Raw genomic sequence first — 22,358 nt, forward strand, 5'->3', positions numbered from 1 at the left:
CGTAGAGACTGTAGGGTGTCACTATTATCAGCCATATAAAAGAAACTTAACAGGGGGCCCTTATTATAAACTGTGAGGCTAATATAGTCCCCCGTTACACGAGCATATTTCAAGTTTCATTCAAATCAGATTTTCACCTACTCGCTGACTGTGTGGACTCTTGGAGTTCCCACATCTTCAATCCTCAAAATGCGGATGGAGAAAACACTGTGACTGCAGAGAGAGAGAGAAGGAGGAAAACAGAAGATACATGTTAAGATTGTGTGAGTGGAAAAAACCAGATGTGTTTAACGACGACAACCACTGTTTACAATATGTTTCACACCATTCTTTCAGGCGTTACTCACATGTCAGGCTACTTGTGAGTAATGTGTGCAACCAGGAGTAAATGAAACCTTTGTTCCCACACAAAATGCCCCGCGGCATGTTTAAGCAAGTGCCAGAAAATAAAATAAGGGGGAGGAGAGATTATGTCGTTAGGGAGGGTAGAAGAGGTTTGAAAAAGGGGCCAAAAAAAGAGAGACTACAATACGTTAAACAATTCAAATAAAAAGTAAAATGAGTCAAAACGGCATATTAGTCTGATTATCGGAGCACAAAAGGGTGACAGTTTTACTCCATACCAGAGCCTGACAGATACTGGATATTTGGGGCCCGTGCTGATACCAATATTAGGGAGAAAAAAAAGTTTTGATATCAACATATCAGCCAATAATGTTATATATACATGAACACATTTTTTTGCAGTGATTCCTTAATGTTGTATAAATGTATAAAACAGTAAACTTTACTGGGAATTTAATAATTATAAATAACTATACATAAAAAGCAGAATTTAAAAAAAACCTATGTATATATTTAACTTGAATTAAGAGAAAGGATCAAACCTAGCCTCTATAACTTTAACATATACATGATAACATTATATCTGTGATAGGACGATATCGGCTGAGCAGTCAGTGCTCTGGGGATTTATACTTATTTAATGTTTACTGTCAATGTTAAGTTGCTGTTTGAAGCTGTAAAGGTCACCGTCGTCCTCACCTCCTGCTGGACAGCTGGTTGAGTCTGGTGGAGGAAAAGCTCTGGTTGTTCTTGCCAAACTTCATCACCTTGTAAGCTTCTTCAGCACAGTTCACCTGAACCCAACGCAGATCTGAGTACAAATGAGACATAAACAGGATGTTCAAGTAAACTGACTGGATAAAGCACTCGTTATTTTATATGTTGTTGTTGTTGTTGTTGTTTTTTGCCGTCATGTTTGGCGTGTTCTTCTTCTTCTGCTGTTACAGAAGGTAAACTTAAGTCATGACTGCTCATTGGTCAACACTGCACAGGAAATGTCTCAAATGAATTGCTTTTCAGAAAATGTAGAAGGTTCATTAGGATAAAAAAAAAAAGCAGGTGTTTAGCGACGTGCATCTATAAATAAAATCCTTGGAGAAATTACATTCATGTTAAACCACCTTCGTTCCTCCAGCAGGCAACATTCAGACTTTCAGAACAAAAAAAAAAAAAAACACTTCAGGATGGAAAAAAAAGGCTAAACTTTAACTTTTTGTCACAGATAGAACAGAAATTTAACTTTTAACCATAAATGAATCATGTATAAGAAATAAATTACTTTAGTATAACTCTTGATGAGTCATGATTCTACTGCATTGAAGGCTGCAAAGTTGCGCAACTAAACTCTTCACTTCTGCACATGTACAGTATTTATTTTCACTACTTGTATTGTAATATTTATAATGTACACAGCTGATCAATAAATTCTCACATTGAACATACACTGAAATATAAAAAAAAGAAACAGTTTGATTTCAAAACATTTACAAAAATGTGACCCACATGACAATTAATGCAAAAGGCTAAATACATTGTGTGTGTGTACGTATCCATCCACCTTTGTTCATGCACATTTTAAATTTGCTTATTAAAAAAAAAAGAAATTCTGCATCTCAGCTTCTGTAATTGGCCGAGGTATCGATAAAAAGAAAAAGAAGTAAAGGTTGATAGAAATAGATTCATTGCAGTACCTATAATATTTTGCCACTATTCAAATATTTTCTTAAAACAAAAATAAATCCAGCTCAAGTCTTCTCTCACGTGTCCACAAACCTTTGACGAAGGTGTTGCCTTTGACGTCCTGTGACAGACGGAGAGGAGTCCGCCTCAGGGCCCGGCTGGGCACCACCTCCAGGAGGTCGTGAATGTTCTCGTTGTAGATTTCACAGAAAGAAACCCAAACAGAGAATCTAGTGTCTGTTTCTACCTCCAGGCTAATTCCTTCTTCTTCTGCTGCTGCTGCTGCTACAGTCGTCCCGAGCACGGAGGAGCCTGCAGCAGAGAGACAAAAACATCCAGAGTCATCGCCCTGTAGTAGCACTCGCTGTAGTAGAAGCAGTAACAGTGGAAACTTTATACTTCAAATACCCTTCAAGCCATGACATTAAACAGTATATTCAGAATTATGTTATCTAATTGTTCGGATGGGTTCTTTGTCAGATTTGCAGCTGCATCAATAACTAATTACCAGAACAGATAAAAAGATAAATCTATATCTTGCCTTCAAGGATCGTCTTATTGGTCGAGTTCAACAGGCTGGCGTTGCTCCTCTCACTCTATAATGCAAAGAAAAAACATTAAAAATACATCAAAGACACACATATTCTTTAAGAATATACAGTCTACAGTACAGTTGCTGCTCTGCTGTTATTCTAAAAGTCTTAATATGAAAAATAAAATTCTGAAATGTATCAATAAACGCTGATGTTGTTATTTTTTAAGGCTCATTCGTCTGAACTTCTGGTGACAAAACGGTACCTCTTTAAGTTGTCTGAAGAGGTTTCTCTTGAACGCAGCTTCCTCCGCCTGCTGCTCCCTGGTGAGTCTTGTGAACTCTTGGCAGCGGTGAGGTTTGATGCTCATCCCAGTGAAAACCTTTTCATCGATACTGCTGAAGATTACGTCCAGAGACCTGGGCAGGATACCGGCATCGGCATCCGGACCTGGAGTGACAAGAGACATATTTGTTGGACGGTTCTTCTATAACCGTTACATTTTCAGACAGAAATATATATAAACGGTTATTTGTTCCTCAGGCGTGTGTCTATAAACTGGTGCATGTAAACGCACTGATATGAGACTCTTTTTCCCCCTGATAAGGTTTACAGTTGCACAGAACAGTTGCAAAATGTCATATGTGTAGCAGGCTATTGTGATCATTCCTCTGCAAGAATTAAAAAAATAAAAAACTACAACTATGGATTATTCCTACTAGATGCTTCATCTAAGTAGAGAACACACACAGGGCAGAAACTCAGCTGCGTGTGAGGTACATGATGCAATATTTACTTAAATTCATGATCAACAAATTGAACTCTGCAACACAAAGGTTGTATAACTTGATTAACTGAAAATCTTGCAAGGTGTGGCTGTTTACACTGATCTGTCACACACAGAGGAGGGGGAGGGGGGGGGGGGGGGGGGGGGGGGATGTGAAACAGACCCAAGAATGTGAAACCGACCCAAGAATGTGAAGGTTTTCCCGGCGTTGGTGATTCCGTAAGTGAAAACCAGAGAGTTTCCTCCTTCCAGAACATCTTTCACCAAATCCTTTACTGTGCCTTCAAACAGCTCTCTCTGTGCTGTGTCGGGACCGTACACCTATTGGAAAAAAAGAAGAGTAGAAACTTAAACACTACAACTTATTTCTTAACCTTTTCTGGCCAGTCACCTTGTTTTTTGGGACCTAAAATAAATGGAAGGAGACTGAAATGGATCATATACACGTGACAATAAAACCTGTGCAAGTAATTCTTCATTAAACTACAGTAAGTTGTAGTTAATACAGTTTGATCTGCCAGGAAACACCGACCCGAGAGAACTGGAAGCGCTGTCCGGTCTGTATAAGTGGTTTATCGGTGCTGAGCCTGGCTGAGAGGGACAAACTGGGGGGCTTCAGCAGAACTGTGTCAGGAGGCTCGATGGTAACACAGTCCTGTTAAAAACATTTTTAAAAAAAAAGAAAGAGAGAGAGAGAGACAGTCAAGACAAAAAGTGTAGAATTATTCTGTTTCTGTTAACATGTAATTTAATGAAGTGCAGTTATCAAGAGAATTCAGTCAGTCAGTACTTTGAAACATTGTTCAACTCTCTAATCTACTCCCTGTAGATGAAGCAGTGTCATTTTTACTGTGTATTCATATACAGCCACAGTCAAAATTCAACCAAATACTTCTCTGCGTCTCTTGTCTTTACCTGTGACTCGCCATTATCGCTCTCTGCTGAGGTGAAAGGTCGGATGCGGAGGTAGACCTGCAGGTGTTCTCTCTCCTCGGTGCTGGAGTGCTGCACAACACATCAGGGTTAAATCACAACTTTACAACTTTTAAGGCTTTTCGTGACCTCAAAAACACAGTAATGACTCAGAAATCCGAACATATAGACATGTCTGTCACTAAAAACCACCAATGTTTGAACAACTGGTTTCAGTAATATATTAAAATATATCATGATTCAGTCTCCTTTTTGACAGTTATGTCTTTAAAGTATTATTTAATAATTGATGCCACAGCTGCATACATCTGTCTACTAAAGGAAGGAATCTGTCTGTATGTCCATCACGTATCTCTTCAACTGTTCATCCGATCAACTCCACATTTGGCGGGAGCATTGCTGGGGAACAACGGGAGTGCCATACCGAATTCGGTGCAATTTGGACACGCGATGCGTTTAATATTAATAAACTTTGAATAAACCAGCGATCAGCATGCCGCTCTGCTCTGTGCAGGGGCTCCGGCATGACTGGGAGAGACCAGAGATGAGGCGTGACACGAGTCGGAGAAAAATGCTCGAAAAAGAGAAAAGTAGACAGCTCTTACTCCGTGTCAAGACAGAAAGCGAAGCGTTTGCAGCACGTGTAGCAGATCAGCAGCAGCAGCAGCATCAAGTGACTACGCAGGAGACTTTCAGGTACATTTTTGATCGCAGGTCACCCATGTTTTGGAAGCACCCAGAGCCCAACTAACAATGTCTGTAGACTGTACACACATAAAATGAAGGGAAAAAACTGCCACAGGCAATTCAAAACCAGTTTATCTCATATGCTCCAAGATTGTGGCGCCACTACAGATAAAGCACAAATCTTTTGAGCAAACACAGCGTGAGCAGCGGTTAAACTGTCGACATTCAACATACCTACTCAAATCCACACTGAAGGAACAGAAAATAAGAACCATCTAGGAGCCTAATATGACCCAAAACGATTGATCCACTTTATTTTATTTTTTAACGAATCTCTTATTTTACACTACTTGAAGTGAGAAAAGAACATTTATGTACTATTAGAGTACTTAATATTTATAACATCTGTGTACAGTTGAATGTTAGTTTCTGTCATATCGTTGGTGTATGAACTCATTCACACCTCACCAGAGAGACACGTTTTGAACAGGCGCTGCACTTCAACTCAGCTGTCTGTGAACTTTGGTAAAACTGAAATGACTTCACAATAAATGATTAAATAAAGCGTTCTCTCTGTTAGATATTCAGTCATTATAGTGGTATCTACCCTGTCATTACTCGGCCTACCTGTGGGTCTGGTAGGGTGCTGCAATCGGACGAGAGCTCTCTCTTCAAATCGTTGACCTCTACTTGTTCCCGTCTGTCAGCCTCGCTGTTCAGGCATGATTCCATCATCCTGCAACATATAAGTAATGACGGCTTCAAAGTGAGCGAAGGTCAAGTGGACCAACTTTGTCCAAGTGAGGCCTCTCCTCAGGTCTCCGTATCTCCAACCCTGTGATAGAAGATTTTCACCTATCTGATCACAGGGCAGTCATTTTTTTGACTACGGCTGCTGCAGCCATAAAGTTAACTGTAACATTTTGGTCGCCTAAGAAAAGGTCTGGTAAGTACATTTTGTTTTTAATGGTTTTAAACTTGTTTTCCACTACTGAAAATGATACTCACTGTGGTTTGATGACAGTAATACCAGAGAAATCAGGAGAGCATGTATGCAGAAGGGCAGAGCGGAGGTGGAAGGGGGAGAAATTGCAGATCTCATTTCAAATTCTGACAAAATCTTATCATCCCAGTCATAATCCCAGGGTAGTTTTTAATGTGTTAAACTCTGTCAACTCCTCCACTTTAAACCCCTGCTTAAAGCTTCTGTATCTAAATGTGAGAATCATCTAAACTTCTTTAGAGACAGTAAGTATTTCACATCAGGGTGCAAAATTAACTTTTTTTTGTCCACCAGCCAAATGACTAGTGAAAGTTCAAATTTTACCAGCCCATTGTTTTTTTTTGGCTGCTGAGTGAAGCAAATCTACCAGACACTTAAATATTTTACCAGCATTTGGCTGGTGGCTGGTGCTAATTTTTAGTCCACCTGTAAATAGCATCTTTCCATCTCCTCTGAGAACACTGCAGGTCTAAATTCCCATAACTGCATCACTTTACCAGAACTTCATCATATTAGGCTATGTCTTCTATAAAGACCTCCACCTGCTCTCTTGACATTATTGCAACTAAACTCTTCAAAGAAGTTATTGGCACCATTGGTTCCATCCCACACTATATAAATAAATGAATAAATAAACAAAACAGAATGGAGATCCTTCAGTCCTCAATAATTACAGACCAATCTCCAAACTTCACTTTCTTTCTAAAATCCTTTAAAAGTAGTAGTTTTTAAACCAACTGCAGTCCCATCTGGCTCAAAACTGCATTTCTGAAAAATTTCAATCAGGTTTCAGAGCTCTTCACAGTAATGAGTCTGCATTACTGAGAATAACTAATAACCAGGAGGTCATCTAGCTGCTGACTCAGGTAACTGCTCCGTCCTCTAAACAGCAGTAGCAGATTATTCTATTCTCATTCACAGGTTAAATAAATGGGTGGGGGTCTCTGGTTCAGCCTTAAATTGGTAAACTTCTCATTTGTCAACCAGATGTTTCAGTGTCTCTATTAGTTATTCATCTTGTTCCCTCACTTCCTGTGATGTCCCCCTAAGGTTCCATACTTGGTCCAGTCCTCTTCTCCATCTATTTGCTTCCACTAGGTCACGTTATTCAAAAACACAACATTTCTTTTCACTGTCGATCAAGTCAAGTCAATTTATTTGTAGAGCGCCAAATCACCAAAGAAGTAATCTCAGGGCACTTTTCACATCGATACACAGATCTACCTCCTCCCTAGAAGACATCAAATCCTGGATGGCTGCAAACTTTCTCCAGCTCAATGAGACCGCAGCATTTGACCAACATTACTTCTCCTCATCTTGGCCCATTGGCTCCATCTTTTAAATCACACGCAAAAAAAAATCCTGCAGTCATATTCAATTCAGAATTAAAGAAGTTTGACAAACAAATCAATCAGGTGGTAAAATTAAGCTTCGTGTAGTTCCACATCATCTCCAAACTCAGATCAATCCTCTGTACGTCTGACCTGGAGAAAGTCTTCCATGCCTTCATATCCTCCCACCTTGATTTTTGCAACTCATTATATTTTGGTATCACTCAGCCTTGTTTGTCCCATCTCCAACTGGTTCAAAATACAGCAGCAAGACAAGGTCAAACCAGAGGGGGCGTATTACTCATCTTCTTGACTCCCTTCACTGGTTGCCTGTTGGCTACAGGACTTATTTTAAAATCCTGAGGCACAGAATTAACACCAGCCAAATGCTGGTCATATATGCAAGCAGCTGGTAGATTTGCTTCACTCACTTGCCAAAAAAACCCTATTATATTCTATTGAGTGAGTGGTAAAATTTTAACATTCACTAGCCATTTGGCCGGTGGACAAAAAAGTTAATTTTGCACCCTGATGCCTAACTTAACCAGCTGAGGTATTTCTCCTGAAGTCTCTGTAGGTCTGTGTTGCCACTATGGCCTCTGTGTGAGCATGTGCCTTTACTATTATTATCATTATCATCATTTTTATTGATCATCATTCTGATTTTCTTTCTTTTTCTTCTCGTCTGATGTGTTTGTTTCCTTCTTTTATGTGTGCTGTAAAGCACTTTGGTTTAACTGTGTTGTGTGTGAAATGTTGTATAAATAAATTTGAGTTGAGTTGGGGTGTCCTCCACCAAAGGCAAAATTAAGAAGGTTAGTGTCGCTATGTTGCAATATGGTTTAGCTCCCTGGACAGGTCCTCAGTCTTTGTAACTTCCTCCAAAAATCTGGCACTATGTGTTGCACTGGGTATCAACAGACTTTTATGGACAGGTGTCAGGGTCAGGGTCAGGTGTCCAAATGAACACTGAAAGAGGTTTTCCTCATTGTAATCACCCCCCCCTGTTCATACTGGATATTAAAAGATCCCAATATCCACAATGAGGCCAAGTCTAGTCAAGTTAATTTTTATTTATATAGCCCAGTATGTAAACCCCCTAAAGGAGCTTTACAGTCTGTACAATAGGCCTGATACATCCTCTGTCCCTTGACTCCACATAGTTATTTTGTGCAAAAATACATTTAAAAGTTGATGTGAAGCTTATATGAGGCTTCAGCAGTCTGAGTCAGTCATATCAAGTGGATGTTGAGCTGCGGTTGAAGTACAGTAATAAAAAGAGGGACTTTGGCACTAAAAGACTGTAACCTTGAAAGATATCTCTTCATTTGACATCTCTTCATTTGGACGGCTGAAGCTTCATATTAGCTTTTAAATATATTTTAAGGGGGGCTGGATTTTGGCACTTACAAGTGCATTATGAGAGTGATCTCCTGTTGGTCACAGGAGGAATGATTACAGCAAGAAAAACATGTTTCAGTGTTGATTTGGGCACCTGTCCTGACTAACGTTATTGTTTTAAGACAGACTTGAAAAATTGTGAAAGCAAACACTTAGAAGCCGTTGGGGCTCACTGTGAATTCGGCATTGCTCATTTTACTAACGCTAAAAACTGTTTTACCCGTTAGCTTCTATATATTTTGAATAGTTTTAAGTTATGTTCACTGCATCAAAAGCTGAACGTTTCGTGGTCAAACTACGTAACTTACTGAGTAGCCTTATTAGCTGGTTAGCTTAGCCTGAAAGTTTTACCTGACAAGCAGCCGCACCTATCCACTCATAATTGTTACATAGTTTAACAAATGTCTGTTAACTTGTCTGAAAATAACCCAATGATGACACTCTAACTGCGACAGTATTGAACAAACATACTTACCTGACAGTTATACTTGGGACATTAGCTACGGGAACAGAAGAATACTCTTTTGTGTACTAACTAACGTTAAGCTAAACACAACAACACAGCCGCGGTCTGAGTTTGAAACGGACCAATCGGATTCAAGCAGCTTCTGCGCACGCGTCGTTTCTGTGCTGCATTCATTATTCCAATTTATGGTCGGTAAATCCGATGATTCACCATAGTTTCAATGATAATGGTGTGTTTACGGTAACTGATTTAGTTTAGCCTGAAGGTGGAACAGAACTAACATGAACAACGAAAAAAAGAAAGAAAACGCAACTACATGACGTCAAAAAATTGACACAGCGTAAATTTAAACCAAACCAGCGAGACAAAACAAGAAGTTTGATATGAAATGAAAGTCGACCAAAATATATACGTACATACATACATACATACATACATACATACATACATACATACATACATACATACATACATACATACACATACATACATAGTATAACTGTCAGATAAGCATTTGTGTTGAGTAATGTAATGTTCCATATGTAATTACGACCTGGAATGCGTTTGTTCAGGATTTATCTCTTCCTAATAGATATTTACTGGTTAACAAAGTTAAAGAAAAATTTTTTTCTTTGTTTTAAGGATGTTTTGTTTGGTTTTACAAATTATGGGAGAGAATTGGACAACAAATTTTTTCTCTGTAATCTTATCATATTGCTGGCCAAATTTTATATGCATAAATGTAAGGTGTTAAAAGTTAAACCCTCTTTTTGTACATTTAAAAAAAACAGAATACTAAATTAAAACAGTGTCTACCTCATGCAATCGAAAAGCTGTGAAAACTATAAATTTGTGCTCCAAATTTAATATACTAATATAATTGTAATGTGTAAATTTAATTTTTATATCTTTATTTTTACTGCACCATTTTCATTTCATATTAATCTGTAATCCCTGGCGTTGTGTATTTGTTTGTTCTATATTTCTGTTATGTTACTCCATTTATGTTATCTGTATGTGAAACTGAAGTTGAATAAATAAAAAAAAGAAAAAGTAAATGGATATTTGTTAAACTACGTAACAATTAGTGGATGAGTGGATAGGTGCGGCTGCTAGTCAGGTAAAACTTCCAGGCTAAGCTAACAAGCTAATAAGGCCAGTTAGTTAATAAGTTACGTAGTATGACCACAGAAACATTCAGCTTTTGGTGTGGTTAACATAACTTTAAACTATTCAAAATATATAGAAGCTAGCAGGTAAAATTTACTGAAATAGTACACAAGGTTATATCAAAAGTTATTTTTAATTGGTATTAAGCTTAATGTCAAGTTAATTTGTTATTCCAAGCATAAAAAATAAGTTGAAATTATATATTCTTTCCCTCAGGACCATGAGCAAGGCAAGGCAAGATGATTTTATTTACATTGCAAATTCATTACAGTTAAACTAAATGTTCTTTACATTAAAGTGCACTCAGCAACAAGTGACATGAGAATACGATAAAACACAAGAACAAACAACATTGATAGCCATCCACCCTCCAAAAGCACTGACAAACCACACAACCATCCAACAGATACAAAACACAGTCACACACACACACTCAGTAATTAATCAGAGAAACTGAAAAGGTTTCAGTTTATTCTGAATGTGGACGCAGTTATGACGACAGACAACAGGACCAAAGTACTGTAGATAAAAGCTCCTTAACCAAATCAGGAGTATAAAAACAAAAAAAAAAAGTAGTGTAACAGAACTAACACCAACTAATTCCATTTTACCATCACTTCCTTTGAAGCAGTAAATCTTTCGAGATGACTGCTGGAATTTTTGGCATGCTTAAACTTGAAATACAAAACTTTCACCAGAGGACAACAGTATATCTTTAACAGTGAAGGAGGTATTTGGTTCATCCAGTTTTTCCTCTCTGATGCTGGTCTTATATCCGTACACAGCCAGTCATTCACGTGGTCGACTGGATATCAGCTAGTGGGGAAGCCAGAACAACAACCAGTACATAATGGCTGTCAATATCCCAGGAGTGATAGTGATGGTGCTTTTTTACTTGCTGGTTCTTGGAACTGGCATCTGGGCTTCTTTCAAGTCCAAAAGAGAACAGAGGAAAAGTGCTGCCACTGAAATGGAGATGGCTTTGCTGGGAAACCGGCAAATCAGCTGGGTGGTGGGGATTTTCACGATGACAGGTGAGGAGAACTGTTTGACTATGAATTACTAAGAATTACTAAGTCATGATTATTAAGGCAATGAAATAAATCTTAAAGAATTTTTTAAACGAATGAGGTTCTTCACAGTGGAATCCTGAAATGTCTGTAAATGTAAGAATAAATGTGTGTGACGAGGCTATGCAAAATTAATTAATGGTTAATAAGAATGAGAAATGTGAAAACAAGTTAAGAAACTACGCAACAAAGACAAGACGTTTACTTGCACAATTAAGATAAAATCCTGATAATTATATCAACAACATTATATAAACAACTCTAAAAGCAGTGTCACTAATTCTGATTACATAGAACACTTATAGTCAAATATATCTGTAACTATAATATTATTATTGTAATATTTCTGAAAATTACATTTTTTGAGATGAAGGGCTGAAAACAGAAAAAAAATGTTAGGGGTTTAATGATCTGCACTGCATGTGTAATTAGAGTTCAAAGTGTTCAAGGTAGGTTAAATTGTTCATATATGTCTACTTTGTTTTTTTTTTGGTCAAAAGAACTACTTAAACATACAGTATACATACAGTATTGCTTGACTGACACTATATACTTTATATACTATATACTATACTCTTTGAATGTGTAAAACAAAATCTGCAATAACCAACTGTACTTACAACTTTCTAAAATGATAATATGGTATGATCATATCGTCAAGATGTGATCAAACTGAAGGTTTATAACTGACTATATTGAAATATCACCCAACCCTGCGGTTATCCAAACCACTGCAGACAAAACGCAATCAAGTCCTGCCCACCCCAGAGGGGTAAACATTTCATTACTCTCTATAGACTTTGTATAGAGTGAAGATGCCTCCTTGTCACTTCTGTGACGTCACACTCAGGGTGTGGAGCTGCCAAGTAAAGTCTGTGTGAGAATAGCGTGATGATTGCTTGAACTTCATTTTTAGGGCCTCATCAAAAACTCATCAAATTTGGCAAGCACATCAGGTCTGGTGAAAAATTTGATAAAATGTAAAAATGATCCCCCAAAGTGCCAAAATGTGCTCTATAGCGGCACCTATGTATCTAATATGGCTGCCACGGCCCGGACGAATGTCGTAGAGATCGAACCAAAACTCAGTTATTTGTCTCATCAAGACCTACAAATGATACACCGACAACCCTGACCTAAATCCAACAGGAAGTCCGCAATATGCCCATCAAAGTATGACTTTGCACCAATTTTGGACCCCCAAGAAACGCTATCTCCTCCCTGGGCGTTAATGGTATCAGCTTCAAACTCGAATATATGACTTATCACACTGTGCTGAACAAAAGTTGTTAAAAATTTTGTAATAACTCGAACAGTTTAGATATTGTTAGCCCTGAAAGTTGTAGTGCCACATCACACCTTACAATGTAAACCAATGGGGAGGCAATCTCTAGGCATGGACTTTGTGTCAAACAAATGGTTCTGATGTCTAAACTATAAGTCTGACCACTTTGAAACCTGTATCAATGGATTTGCGACAAAATTTCCTACAAAAAATTAGATTTTTAATGTAGGATTTGGCCAAAGTCATGGGATTTATGAGGATATTTCACAAGAAGAGTGACATTCTCCTCTCCAACTGAGAGGGAGAAAGAGAGAGATAAGGAGGGTGGGATGGGTGTGGGCATTGAATGGAGCTCATTGAGTGAGAGTGACAGTTTAGTGATAAAGTGCTGCAGAAAAATAAAATCAAAACTAAAATTTGTTGCTCTGTACTGCAGTTTTTCCTTTATTAGGGCCCGAGCACCTAGTGGTTCGCTCACACTCTCCATTCAAATATATGAGTATTTTTCTGTGTCCAGCTGCAGTTACTTATTGTCTCTACACACCTGACAGTACATATTTCAATCAAACTTTGACCAGGTCATGTGCATTAAAAGTCCTTCCTTTTTTAAAAAAAAAAGACGAGGAAAATTAGGAAATTAATTTCTTTTACTTACAAACTCATCACAAGTTTTCAATTTATTTATTGAAATTACAGTGAAAGGGCCCAAAACTTGCATAATTTTGATGACACAGGTGTGAGCAAGACAGACATGTCTCACCCTCCCAAAAATTGTCATCCTCATACAGTTGAAATTTGATGTTTCGCAATGACAGAGGAAATTGCTATAACTTTATTGTACATGCTCCAGTCTGCACCAAACTTCACATGTCTGTAAAGTCAGACCTGTCAGCCCAGGTCTGGAGACATCTACATGCCTGTGACAGAAGCCCTTGGACTGCACCGTGCCCCGACGTGTGCAAGGGTGCGAAGGCCTGTTCAACGCTGCTTGCAGCTTTCATTTATATGTAAAATTGAACTGATAAGCATTACATGGATCCACAGTTGTAATTTTCCTTCTTTTTGGGACAACAGTTGTAGTTTTAATTCTTTTTGGGACCACAGTTGTAGTTTTACTTCTTTTTGGATCCACAGTTGTAGTTTTACTTCTTTTTGGGACCACAGTTGTAGTTTTATTTCTTTTTGGGACCACAGTTGTAGTTTTACTTCTTTTTGGGACCATAGTTGTAGTTTTATTTCTTTTTGGGACCACAGTTGTAGTTTTACTTCTTTTTGGGTCCACAGTTGTAATTTTACTTCTTTTTGGGACTATAGTTGTAGTTTTATTTCTTTTTGGGACCACAGTTGTAGTTTTACTTCTTTTTGGGTCCACAGTTGTAGTTTTACTTCTTTTTGGGACTATAGTTGTAGTTTTATTTCTTTTTGGGACCATAGTTGTAGTTTTACTTCTTTTTGGGACATAGTTGTAGTTTTACTTCTTTTTGGGACCACAGTTGTAGTTTTACTTCTTTTTGGGTCCACAGTTGTAATTTTACTTCTTTTTGGGACCACAGTTGTAGTTTTATTTCTTTTTGGGACCACAGTTGTAATTTTACTTCTTTTTGGGACCACAGTTGTAGTTTTATTTCTTTTTGGGACCACAGTTGTAGTTTTACTTCTTTTTGGGACATAGTTGTAGTTTTACTTCTTTTTGGGACCACAGTTGTAGTTTTACTTCTTTTTGGGTCCACAGTTGTAATTTTACTTCTTTTTGGGACCACAGTTGTAGTTTTACTTCTTTTTGGGTCCACAGTTGTAGTTTTACTTCTTTTTGGGTCCACAGTTGTAGTTTTACTTCTCTTTGGGACCATACTTATAATTTTACTTCTTTTTGGGACCATAGTTGTAATTTTACTTCTTTTTGGAACCATAGTTGTAATTTTAAATCTCTTTGGGAGCATAGTTATAATTTTACTTCTTTTTGGGACCACAGTTGTAGTTTTACTTCTTTTTGGGTCCACAGTTGTAATTTTACTTCTTTTTGGGACCACAGTTGTAGTTTTACTTCTTTTTGGGTCCACAGTTGTAGTTTTACTTCTTTTTGGGTCCACAGTTGTAGTTTTACTTCTCTTTGGGACCATACTTATAATTTTACTTCTTTTTGGGACCATAGTTGTAATTTTACTTCTTTTTGGAACCATAGTTGTAATTTTAAATCTCTTTGGGAGCATAGTTATAATTTTACTTCTTTTTGGGTCCATAGTTGTAGTTTTACTTCTTTTTGGGACCATAGTTGTAGTTTTCTACCAGCCTGGTTAACTGATGCATTATTGCGTTACTTATCCCGATTCACTCAACACTCAACAGTTCATAAAAACTCTGTTTTCAAGGGAAATATTGTAATATTGCAACGTGGGGCCTAGCTGGGAGCAGAATTTCTGTATTCTTACTCACATTCTCTGAACAAATATACAGAACAACTAAGGGTTCATTTGTACGGTTGACTTCTTATTTAGCTCCATAACAGTATATACCATGAATAATAATCACACAAAGTAATATTTTTTATGAATAGTGATTTATTAATTAAAAAACAGAATAGAATTGTATTTACAAAACTGAATTTCATCTCTGTCCCAGTGTTCAGCCATGTTCATTTGCAATGAAAGTCCCAAAGACTCTTCTTTTCCTCTGAAAAGTAAAGATGAACATCATACTTGCTACATAGCGTTGGTTTATCCTTTATTGCAGTGTCTGCAGCGTCCTCTCTTTGTCATGGTGTGTTTGTTTGGTTGGGGCTCGATGATAATCACTGGCTGGGAAGTCAGTGGGTTGTTGGTTTTTTTTAATCCACTTCCCTGGCATCTTCATCTGCCTCTTCGTCATTCGCATCAGTGTCATCTGATTCCATTTCAAAATCACTCTCTCCATTTTGGATGGCAACAATCACATCCTGCACACTGTATAGAAGACCTGTCTTTGCTGGTTGCATTCAGAAATGGAAAAAGTAAAAACAAATAATAATAAATATATGTACTTATGATACATATAAGTATCATATTGTATGAGATAACCTGAGGGAATAGATAGGGTGGTGGACCAAGTGTTCAGGATTGAGAGCTAAGTATTTTCCAGGCTAAATAATATCAATGCAAATTAATCCTAATTCATTTACACACACTAAATTCACACAATACTATCTGACTAGCCTATTATGCTCTCTACTAATTATACCTAAAGGAGTACTTCCATCCCCCCGGAACATTTACATGCCCACATCAGGACTATTCACACCTGTCCCTGAACAATGCAACAACCATCCCCCAAAACATTCAGAACAGTCAGAACCTGTTTCTAATTAATGTAACAGGCAACTATTTGGGCAAGCAAACAAAAAGCCCAGAAAAAAGCCCTGGAGCAGTTAAATCTAGTTTTTTAACTGATAAGATACAGATAGAGTTTCAAATACTGCAACCAGAAGCAGTTTTAGTAGCTAAAAGTTGGCCTTACAGGGCTAAACTATTTTTTCCTCTCTGGTAGACATAGGGTGCAAAAATAATCCTTTGACATGCTGAAATCTAATGTTTTTAGCTAGCCACAGGCATTTTATTTGCATTTCAGCCCTTGGTTGCATATTATGGCGGAGGTTGTTTTCCCCTCCGGTGGGCGTGGTTTTCAGAGTATGACGTGTTGCGCTCTGTTTCTTCACTAAATTACTTTGTGTGTTTGTTATTCTATCCTGTAGCCACGTGGGTCGGAGGAGGCTTCATTGTCGGCATAACTGAGATGATGTACACGCCATCTATGGGACTAACCTGGACGCTCCAGATGTTATTGTCATATAGCTCATCTTTTATCCTTTGTAAGAGTTTAAAATTACATCTTGGCTACTGTATGTCTGCATGAGTAATAAAAGAAATACAGCTCTGACCTGGAAAGTCAGAATATATATTGTGTATATATGTATATTAAGCAGCAGTTGTGATTAGCTAGGTTATCTCATAACATGACTAACATGACATGTCCAGTCTATTCACTTCCCTTGAGATGGCCAAGCTGCATATTTACCTGATACAATTAGCATTTTTGACCAAAAATATGGAAGATGTCCAATTTGGCTTTCAAATTAATAATAAAAATATTTTTAAAAACCTCACAACTTTATGGGGATGTGAGGGAGAAGAAGAGAAATACTAATTTCTTTCTTTCTTTTTCTTTCTTGTTTCTTGAAAACAGTTACAAATTGTTATCCCTACATAATCTGACCCACAAAAATATTAGCATATAACCCAGATGTAGGAGGAAAAAAGTAAAAAGTAAAAGTTTGTATGGAGGTTAAAGTGTGCCACCAGATTAATTATGGAACTTTTTATTCAGTTAAAATCAATATGTATTTTGAGTTCAAATTCAACAGATGCTTTTTTAAGTTTACATGTCAATGTAAAAGGTAAAGCAGGAGACAAATAAATGATTGGTGTAATAAATTATTACACCAGACAGACATGTTAGTGTGTGGAATAGCAAAAAGTAAAAAATATAATTTAATACTTACTTTATATAATTTAAAGAAATGAAATATAATTATTAATCTGCACATTTAATGACAATTTGTCCACTTGTTACAAATAGCAATTACTGATACCAACTCTATATTGGTATTGAATTGATAACCTTAATGTAGATTAATTAATCCATTGCAGCATTTGTAAGTGGTTTAGCATTAATACATCTGGATGACAGTAGAACAAAAATCTTGTGTACATTAGTCTCCATACTTTGTTTTGGATTTACAAGTTACTCATGAGAGCTCAGAGTGTTGTGAAATTTTTCCTTGTTTCAACTTGTAGGCATACCTCACATTTAAGTTATTCATTTTGCCACTCATACACTCACAGCTGATTTGTTTCTATTTGTGATGTGCTCTGTGTTTTTTTTTTTTTAGGTGGCTTTGTGTTTGCTAAACCGCTGAGAGAAAGAAACTGTGTGACGATGTTGGACCCTATCCATATGAAGTATGGAAAAGTACTAGCAGCAGGACTGTGCCTTTTTTCACTTATTATGGATCTGGTCTGGATACCTACGATACTAATTGGTTTAGGTACAGCAGATACGGGATCACTATTTTTTTCTATTAGAAAAAAAAAACTAATTTGTGCTCTTGATATTTCTTTTTACACAAAGATTGGTTGTATTAAATTTCATGAATACAATGTCTATGACAGGTGCAACCATGAGTGTGGTCCTGGATTTGCCCTACACAGTGTGCATCTGGATCTCTGCTGTTGTGGTCATCATCTACACACTGCTGGGAGGTCTCTATTCAGTGGCGTACACAGATGTTGTACAGCTCATCCTCATATTCATCAGCTTGGTGAATTTGTTTTACTTTATGTTTTTTTTTTTATAGCAGGAGTTAGCAATTAGTTTTAACCATTATCTGTTTTTTTCATGATTTTTCATTGGTGTAGGGGTGTTAACTGGTTTCTTTTAATTAATCTAAGAGTAGAATTGATTTATAACACTGTTTAAGAATGTGTGAGAGCTAACAAAGTTACAGCTTATTTGTGTATTGTGTATTTTTATCAGGCTAAAAATGTCCTGTGTTGCATTTGTAGACAAGACTTCATGGATTATCTTATGCCATCTAGTGGCCATAGTAATTATGAACCAGAGAAGTGGCGCAGTTCAGATTACGTCTATATAAACTTACAAATTTCCTCATTCGCAGGTGGCGGGTTTGGTAGATAGATTAACCCAAACTTGCAAAGAGCAAACAGTGGACTTTGCCACAGGAGACCGCTGTTTGTTTCCCAATTCCAACCGCGATCCAGGGCAGTTTTTTTAAAAATGTAACTACGATCACCCCCTAAACCTTAATCCCATGGTTATTATTGTTGCCATGATGACGAAGGTGGCCTAACTTTAAGGAAGTAGTAACTTTAATCCACACCACATGTTTCTCTAACCTTAACAAGCTGATCATTTTAACCCAAACCATGGCCCCCTTTACACCTTGCATTAAAATGTGTTTTGGGTGATCAGATAGTGCTTAACCACATGAAAGTACAGGTGTAAATGCACCCAAGACACATTGAGGACATATTGTGATCCAATTGGCCAAACCACCTCCGGAGGTGATCAGGGACGCATTATGACCATATTGAACACAAGCGTAAATGTAATTGCGTTGTCACTCCACATACAATTACATGTGCAGAAATACATAATTGCTAAGGCTACCTTTCTTTTTTTTTGGACCCATGCAAACGAGAGGAGGATGTGACGTTGGGTTGGTTGAGCTGAACAGAACGATCGGATCTCAATCGGATCTCAGTTTGGACACTGGAGACACATGTTAATCCCAGGTGTAAATGTAATCAGGTTAAATCATATCTTGATAAAATCTGGATACAAGGCGCATTTCTATGCAAGGTGTAAAGGGACTGCATGATCTTTCCCTAAACCTAACCAGACCTTAACCACAGCGTTGTCACACCAACACAAACAAATGATGTTGTCCTGCTGATTACTGCTGATAGAGGTGTCAGATTCTGGAGTCACATGGACAAAAAACAAATTTGGTTGTTTATTTTGGAGGGCTTGTTAGTTACAATTCATACATTAAAATTTCACTTTTAGGGAGGTTCATTTAACTCAAAACCTAACATTTTTACAGAATTGCCTGCAACTGTTTTATAGAGTGTTGGCTCTTACACAAGGTATCTAAAACTGGATAGCTTTAAAAGTCATTTTTATTTGTTCCTGCAGTGGATTTGTGTGCCCTTTGTCCTGATGAGCCCTTACTCAATGGACATCAGCCAGACAGTGATGAACAACACTTTACATGCTCCCTGGATTGGTGCACCAGAGCTTAAAAAGGCCTGGATAATGGTTGATGATTTCTTATTCTTGGTAAGGTGAAACAATTCTATGGCCTTTGTCAAATGCATTTAACTGTTCTCAGAATTAAGATAAACACCATAAATATTAGCTTACATGTTATAGGAAGAGGCTATTATCTGAAACAGTATGTAGCCTGTGGCTTCTTGACCTCTCCCGTCACATCTTTTTAATTTTTATTATCTAGATTTTATGCAGTCGTATGTGTGTGCAAATAAAATAAAATAAAAAATAAAATATATAAATAAAATATGTAAATTTCAAGGTGAACTTAACTATCCGCCTCTTTCTGTAAATTCAAGGCATTTCTCCTTTCTGCCGAATGGTTGCATCAGCAATGATAGCAAGCAGAAATGTTATCCTGTTGGGATGCCACACTAATGATTAAATTAATTAACTATTGTTTTACTTTTAAGGGACTGGGGAGTCTAGGATATCAGTGCGTTCACCAGAGAACCTTGTCGGCTTCTTCCTTGGGCACAGCCAAGCTCTCATGCTTGGTTGCTGCTTTCGTCTTACTTGTATTTGGGATACCTCCTATACTGCTTGGGGCCGCTGTTTCATCTACAGGTAATGACAACTTCAAAGGTTAATGGGAGGAGGAATGATTATGGCAAGAAAACCCATTTCTATGTTCATTTGGGCACCTGACTATTTTTTTAAGATAGACTTAAAAATTGTGAACCTGCCTTTTAAAACATCAATTAATATTTCAACGTCTTCAGGAAAATATTCCTCTCAAAAATATATAAACAATGGATGGTTTTTGTGAAAAGATCAACTGGGCCTGTTTTGCTTCTTATATTGTGTTTAATGCACTCCTTAGTATATACAGAAGGCACCTCTGCTCATTAAAATCACTCCAACACATTGGACAACACATTTTTAAGCCTTCCCTCTTTATGTATCCCTACCTTAGACTGGAACCTGACCTCCTATGGTTCCCCATCTCCATATGAACGTGGGCAAGCAGCTCAAGTCCTGCCCATCGCCCTGCAACACCTCACTCCACCCTACATCTCCATTATTGGTATCGGATGTGTGGCCGCCGCCGCAATGTCGTCAGCTGACTCTGCTTTGCTTTCTGCAGCTTCTGTCTTCTCCTCCGGCATATACAAGAAAATACTGAGACCTCAGGTGAAATGATGTGCTTGTTATTTGCTATTGTGAAGGATTTCACCGCCTCGTTGCGGTTCATTAACTCCAGAAAAGGAGAGTATAAACAGGAGAGTATAAACTGAGTAAAGTGACAGAGAAACAAAGAAGGAAGATGAGCGAATAAGAAAAGAAGACAGTAAGAGATGTATTTGGAGGCAAGACAGTCTCAGTCACTTGTTGTTTACCTGTTCTTCTTCCTCTATTTTCTTCTTCAGGCATCTGACAGAGAGATTCAGTGGGTGATCCGCGCTGCTGTGATCATCGCAGGCTTGGGTGGTACGTCACTCACCAACATGAGCAACAGCATCATATTGTTCTGGTTTCTTGGTGCTGAAGTGGCCTACGTCGTAATCTTCCCCCAACTCATCTGCGTCCTCTTCTTCAACATCTCCAATGGTTACGGGGCTGTTATGGGCTGGCTGATTGGCTCGGTGATGAGACTGCTGAGTGGAGACAGATCACTGGGACTACCAGTAATCCTCCAATTCCCAGGATGCACTCTTGAGGACGGTGTTTATGTCCAGTACTCTCCAGTTAAGACCATCTCCATGCTGTCTGCCGTCATGGCCATCTTGTTCTTCTCCTACCTGGCTTCTATGCTCTTCAACAAAGGCCTGCTTCCTGAGAAGTGGGACGTGTTCAAAGTGAAAGCCCAGCGCTCATCACAACCAGCGACACCAATAGGTGGCGCCGCAGAACACAACAAGAATGAATATTTGAATAAAAACGACAGTCAGACTGAGGCCTCGGAGCCAATGATTAGTAGTCTCTGAAACAAACTCTGTTTCCTCTTTTAAATCACTTTTAAAAATCCACTTTTTGGTTAATTCATTTATTATTTTATGGAACTTTATTTAGCTTTAATCTCTTCGTGTTTTTATAACTAGTGCAGTGCCCATTCAAAATGTGCCTGTTTGGAACGTGCAAATTGCTTATTATATCTCGAGAACCACATATGTATGTATCAATTGACAAACGTATCAATAAATTAAATGGCTTAAATCCAGACAGAAAGTTCACCAGTGAGACTAAAGTGAGGTTGAACCATAGAGGCAGTTTACAGCCTTCCACTAGTTGATTCTGCTGCCGATCAAACGTGTGCACTCCTATTGGCTAGTTTTACTGCCTCTGCCTCTGTTTTTTGCTCCTGTGTATGCTCGTTCTTCTCTCTCGGGCAGTTCAACTGAGCGAGGTGCATGCCTTTGTCCCACTCATCAAGTCAGAGCCCAGAAGCCCCATCCTGCTGTGATGTGACAGTGTTTATATCAAACTTCCTTGGGTCCTCATGTCGAGGTATTCTGTTTTTATTGTAAAGTGTGCTGTAACTGTTTTGAAAACTGCTATATAAATAAAGTTTTTTATTATTATAGACTAGTATGTACTAGTAAAGAACTCAAAGTACATCACTTTGGAGATGTCTTCATTTAAAACATAAATGTAGCCTATTATTAGAGGTGGATACTGCACTCAAAAAAATGATTCAAGCTCCTCTTAGAGGTGACACATTACTATATTATTTGCCTAACCAAAATATATTAAATCCAACAAAACCCAAATATGTTTAACAAATGTAACGTAAAATCAGTTAATTGAGTCCCCTGTGCCACTCTTCAACCCAAAATGAACAAGT

The 22,358-nt window shown here is 37.9% G+C and overlaps 2 protein-coding genes across 5 annotated transcripts in view; one reads left to right on the top strand and one right to left on the bottom strand.

The window, feature by feature from the left end:
- Positions 1-9,283, bottom strand: part of LOC122996555 (kinesin-like protein KIF20B) — a 56,069-nt gene extending 46,786 nt beyond the window's left edge. For all 4 annotated transcript variants that reach the window (XM_044372055.1, XM_044372057.1, XM_044372056.1 and 1 more), the window contains exons 1-10: positions 9,176-9,283; positions 5,593-5,701; positions 4,261-4,350; positions 3,878-4,000; positions 3,528-3,666; positions 2,824-3,008; positions 2,567-2,621; positions 2,119-2,337; positions 1,045-1,156; positions 142-213 (exon numbers count right to left, since the gene is read on the bottom strand). In XM_044372055.1, the coding sequence (XP_044227990.1) occupies positions 142-213; positions 1,045-1,156; positions 2,119-2,337; positions 2,567-2,621; positions 2,824-3,008; positions 3,528-3,666; positions 3,878-4,000; positions 4,261-4,350; positions 5,593-5,700 (1,103 nt within the window). In that variant the 5' untranslated portion in view covers position 5,701; positions 9,176-9,283. The remainder of the gene's footprint in view (positions 1-141; positions 214-1,044; positions 1,157-2,118; positions 2,338-2,566; positions 2,622-2,823; positions 3,009-3,527; positions 3,667-3,877; positions 4,001-4,260; positions 4,351-5,592; positions 5,702-9,175) is intronic.
- A 1,466-nt stretch (positions 9,284-10,749) lies between these two features.
- Positions 10,750-22,104, top strand: LOC122996557 (high-affinity choline transporter 1-like). Its single transcript, XM_044372061.1, has 8 exons — positions 10,750-11,370; positions 16,416-16,532; positions 17,613-17,768; positions 17,893-18,041; positions 19,439-19,582; positions 19,987-20,140; positions 20,490-20,707; positions 20,944-22,104. Exons 1-8 carry the CDS (start codon positions 11,187-11,189, stop codon positions 21,499-21,501), a joined length of 1,680 nt encoding a protein of 559 aa, XP_044227996.1. The 5' UTR covers positions 10,750-11,186; the 3' UTR covers positions 21,502-22,104.
- The last annotated feature ends 254 nt before the right edge of the window (positions 22,105-22,358 follow it).

Source organism: Thunnus albacares, chromosome 14 (genome assembly GCF_914725855.1).
Source record: "Thunnus albacares chromosome 14, fThuAlb1.1, whole genome shotgun sequence".
Taxonomy (NCBI): Eukaryota; Metazoa; Chordata; class Actinopteri; order Scombriformes; family Scombridae; genus Thunnus; species Thunnus albacares.

What these genes read in the sequence shown, in the direction of transcription:
- LOC122996557 (XM_044372061.1), top strand. Translation starts at nt 11,187, where the DNA reads ATGGCTGTCAATATCCCAGGAGTGATAGTGATGGTGCTTTTTTACTTG. An exon ending in TCCTCATATTCATCAGCTTG is followed by an intron (nt 18,042 to 19,438) that starts GTGAATTTGTTT and finishes TTGTTCCTGCAG; the next exon opens with TGGATTTGTGTGCCCTTTGT. An exon ending in TTGATGATTTCTTATTCTTG is followed by an intron (nt 19,583 to 19,986) that starts GTAAGGTGAAAC and finishes TTTACTTTTAAG; the next exon opens with GGACTGGGGAGTCTAGGATA.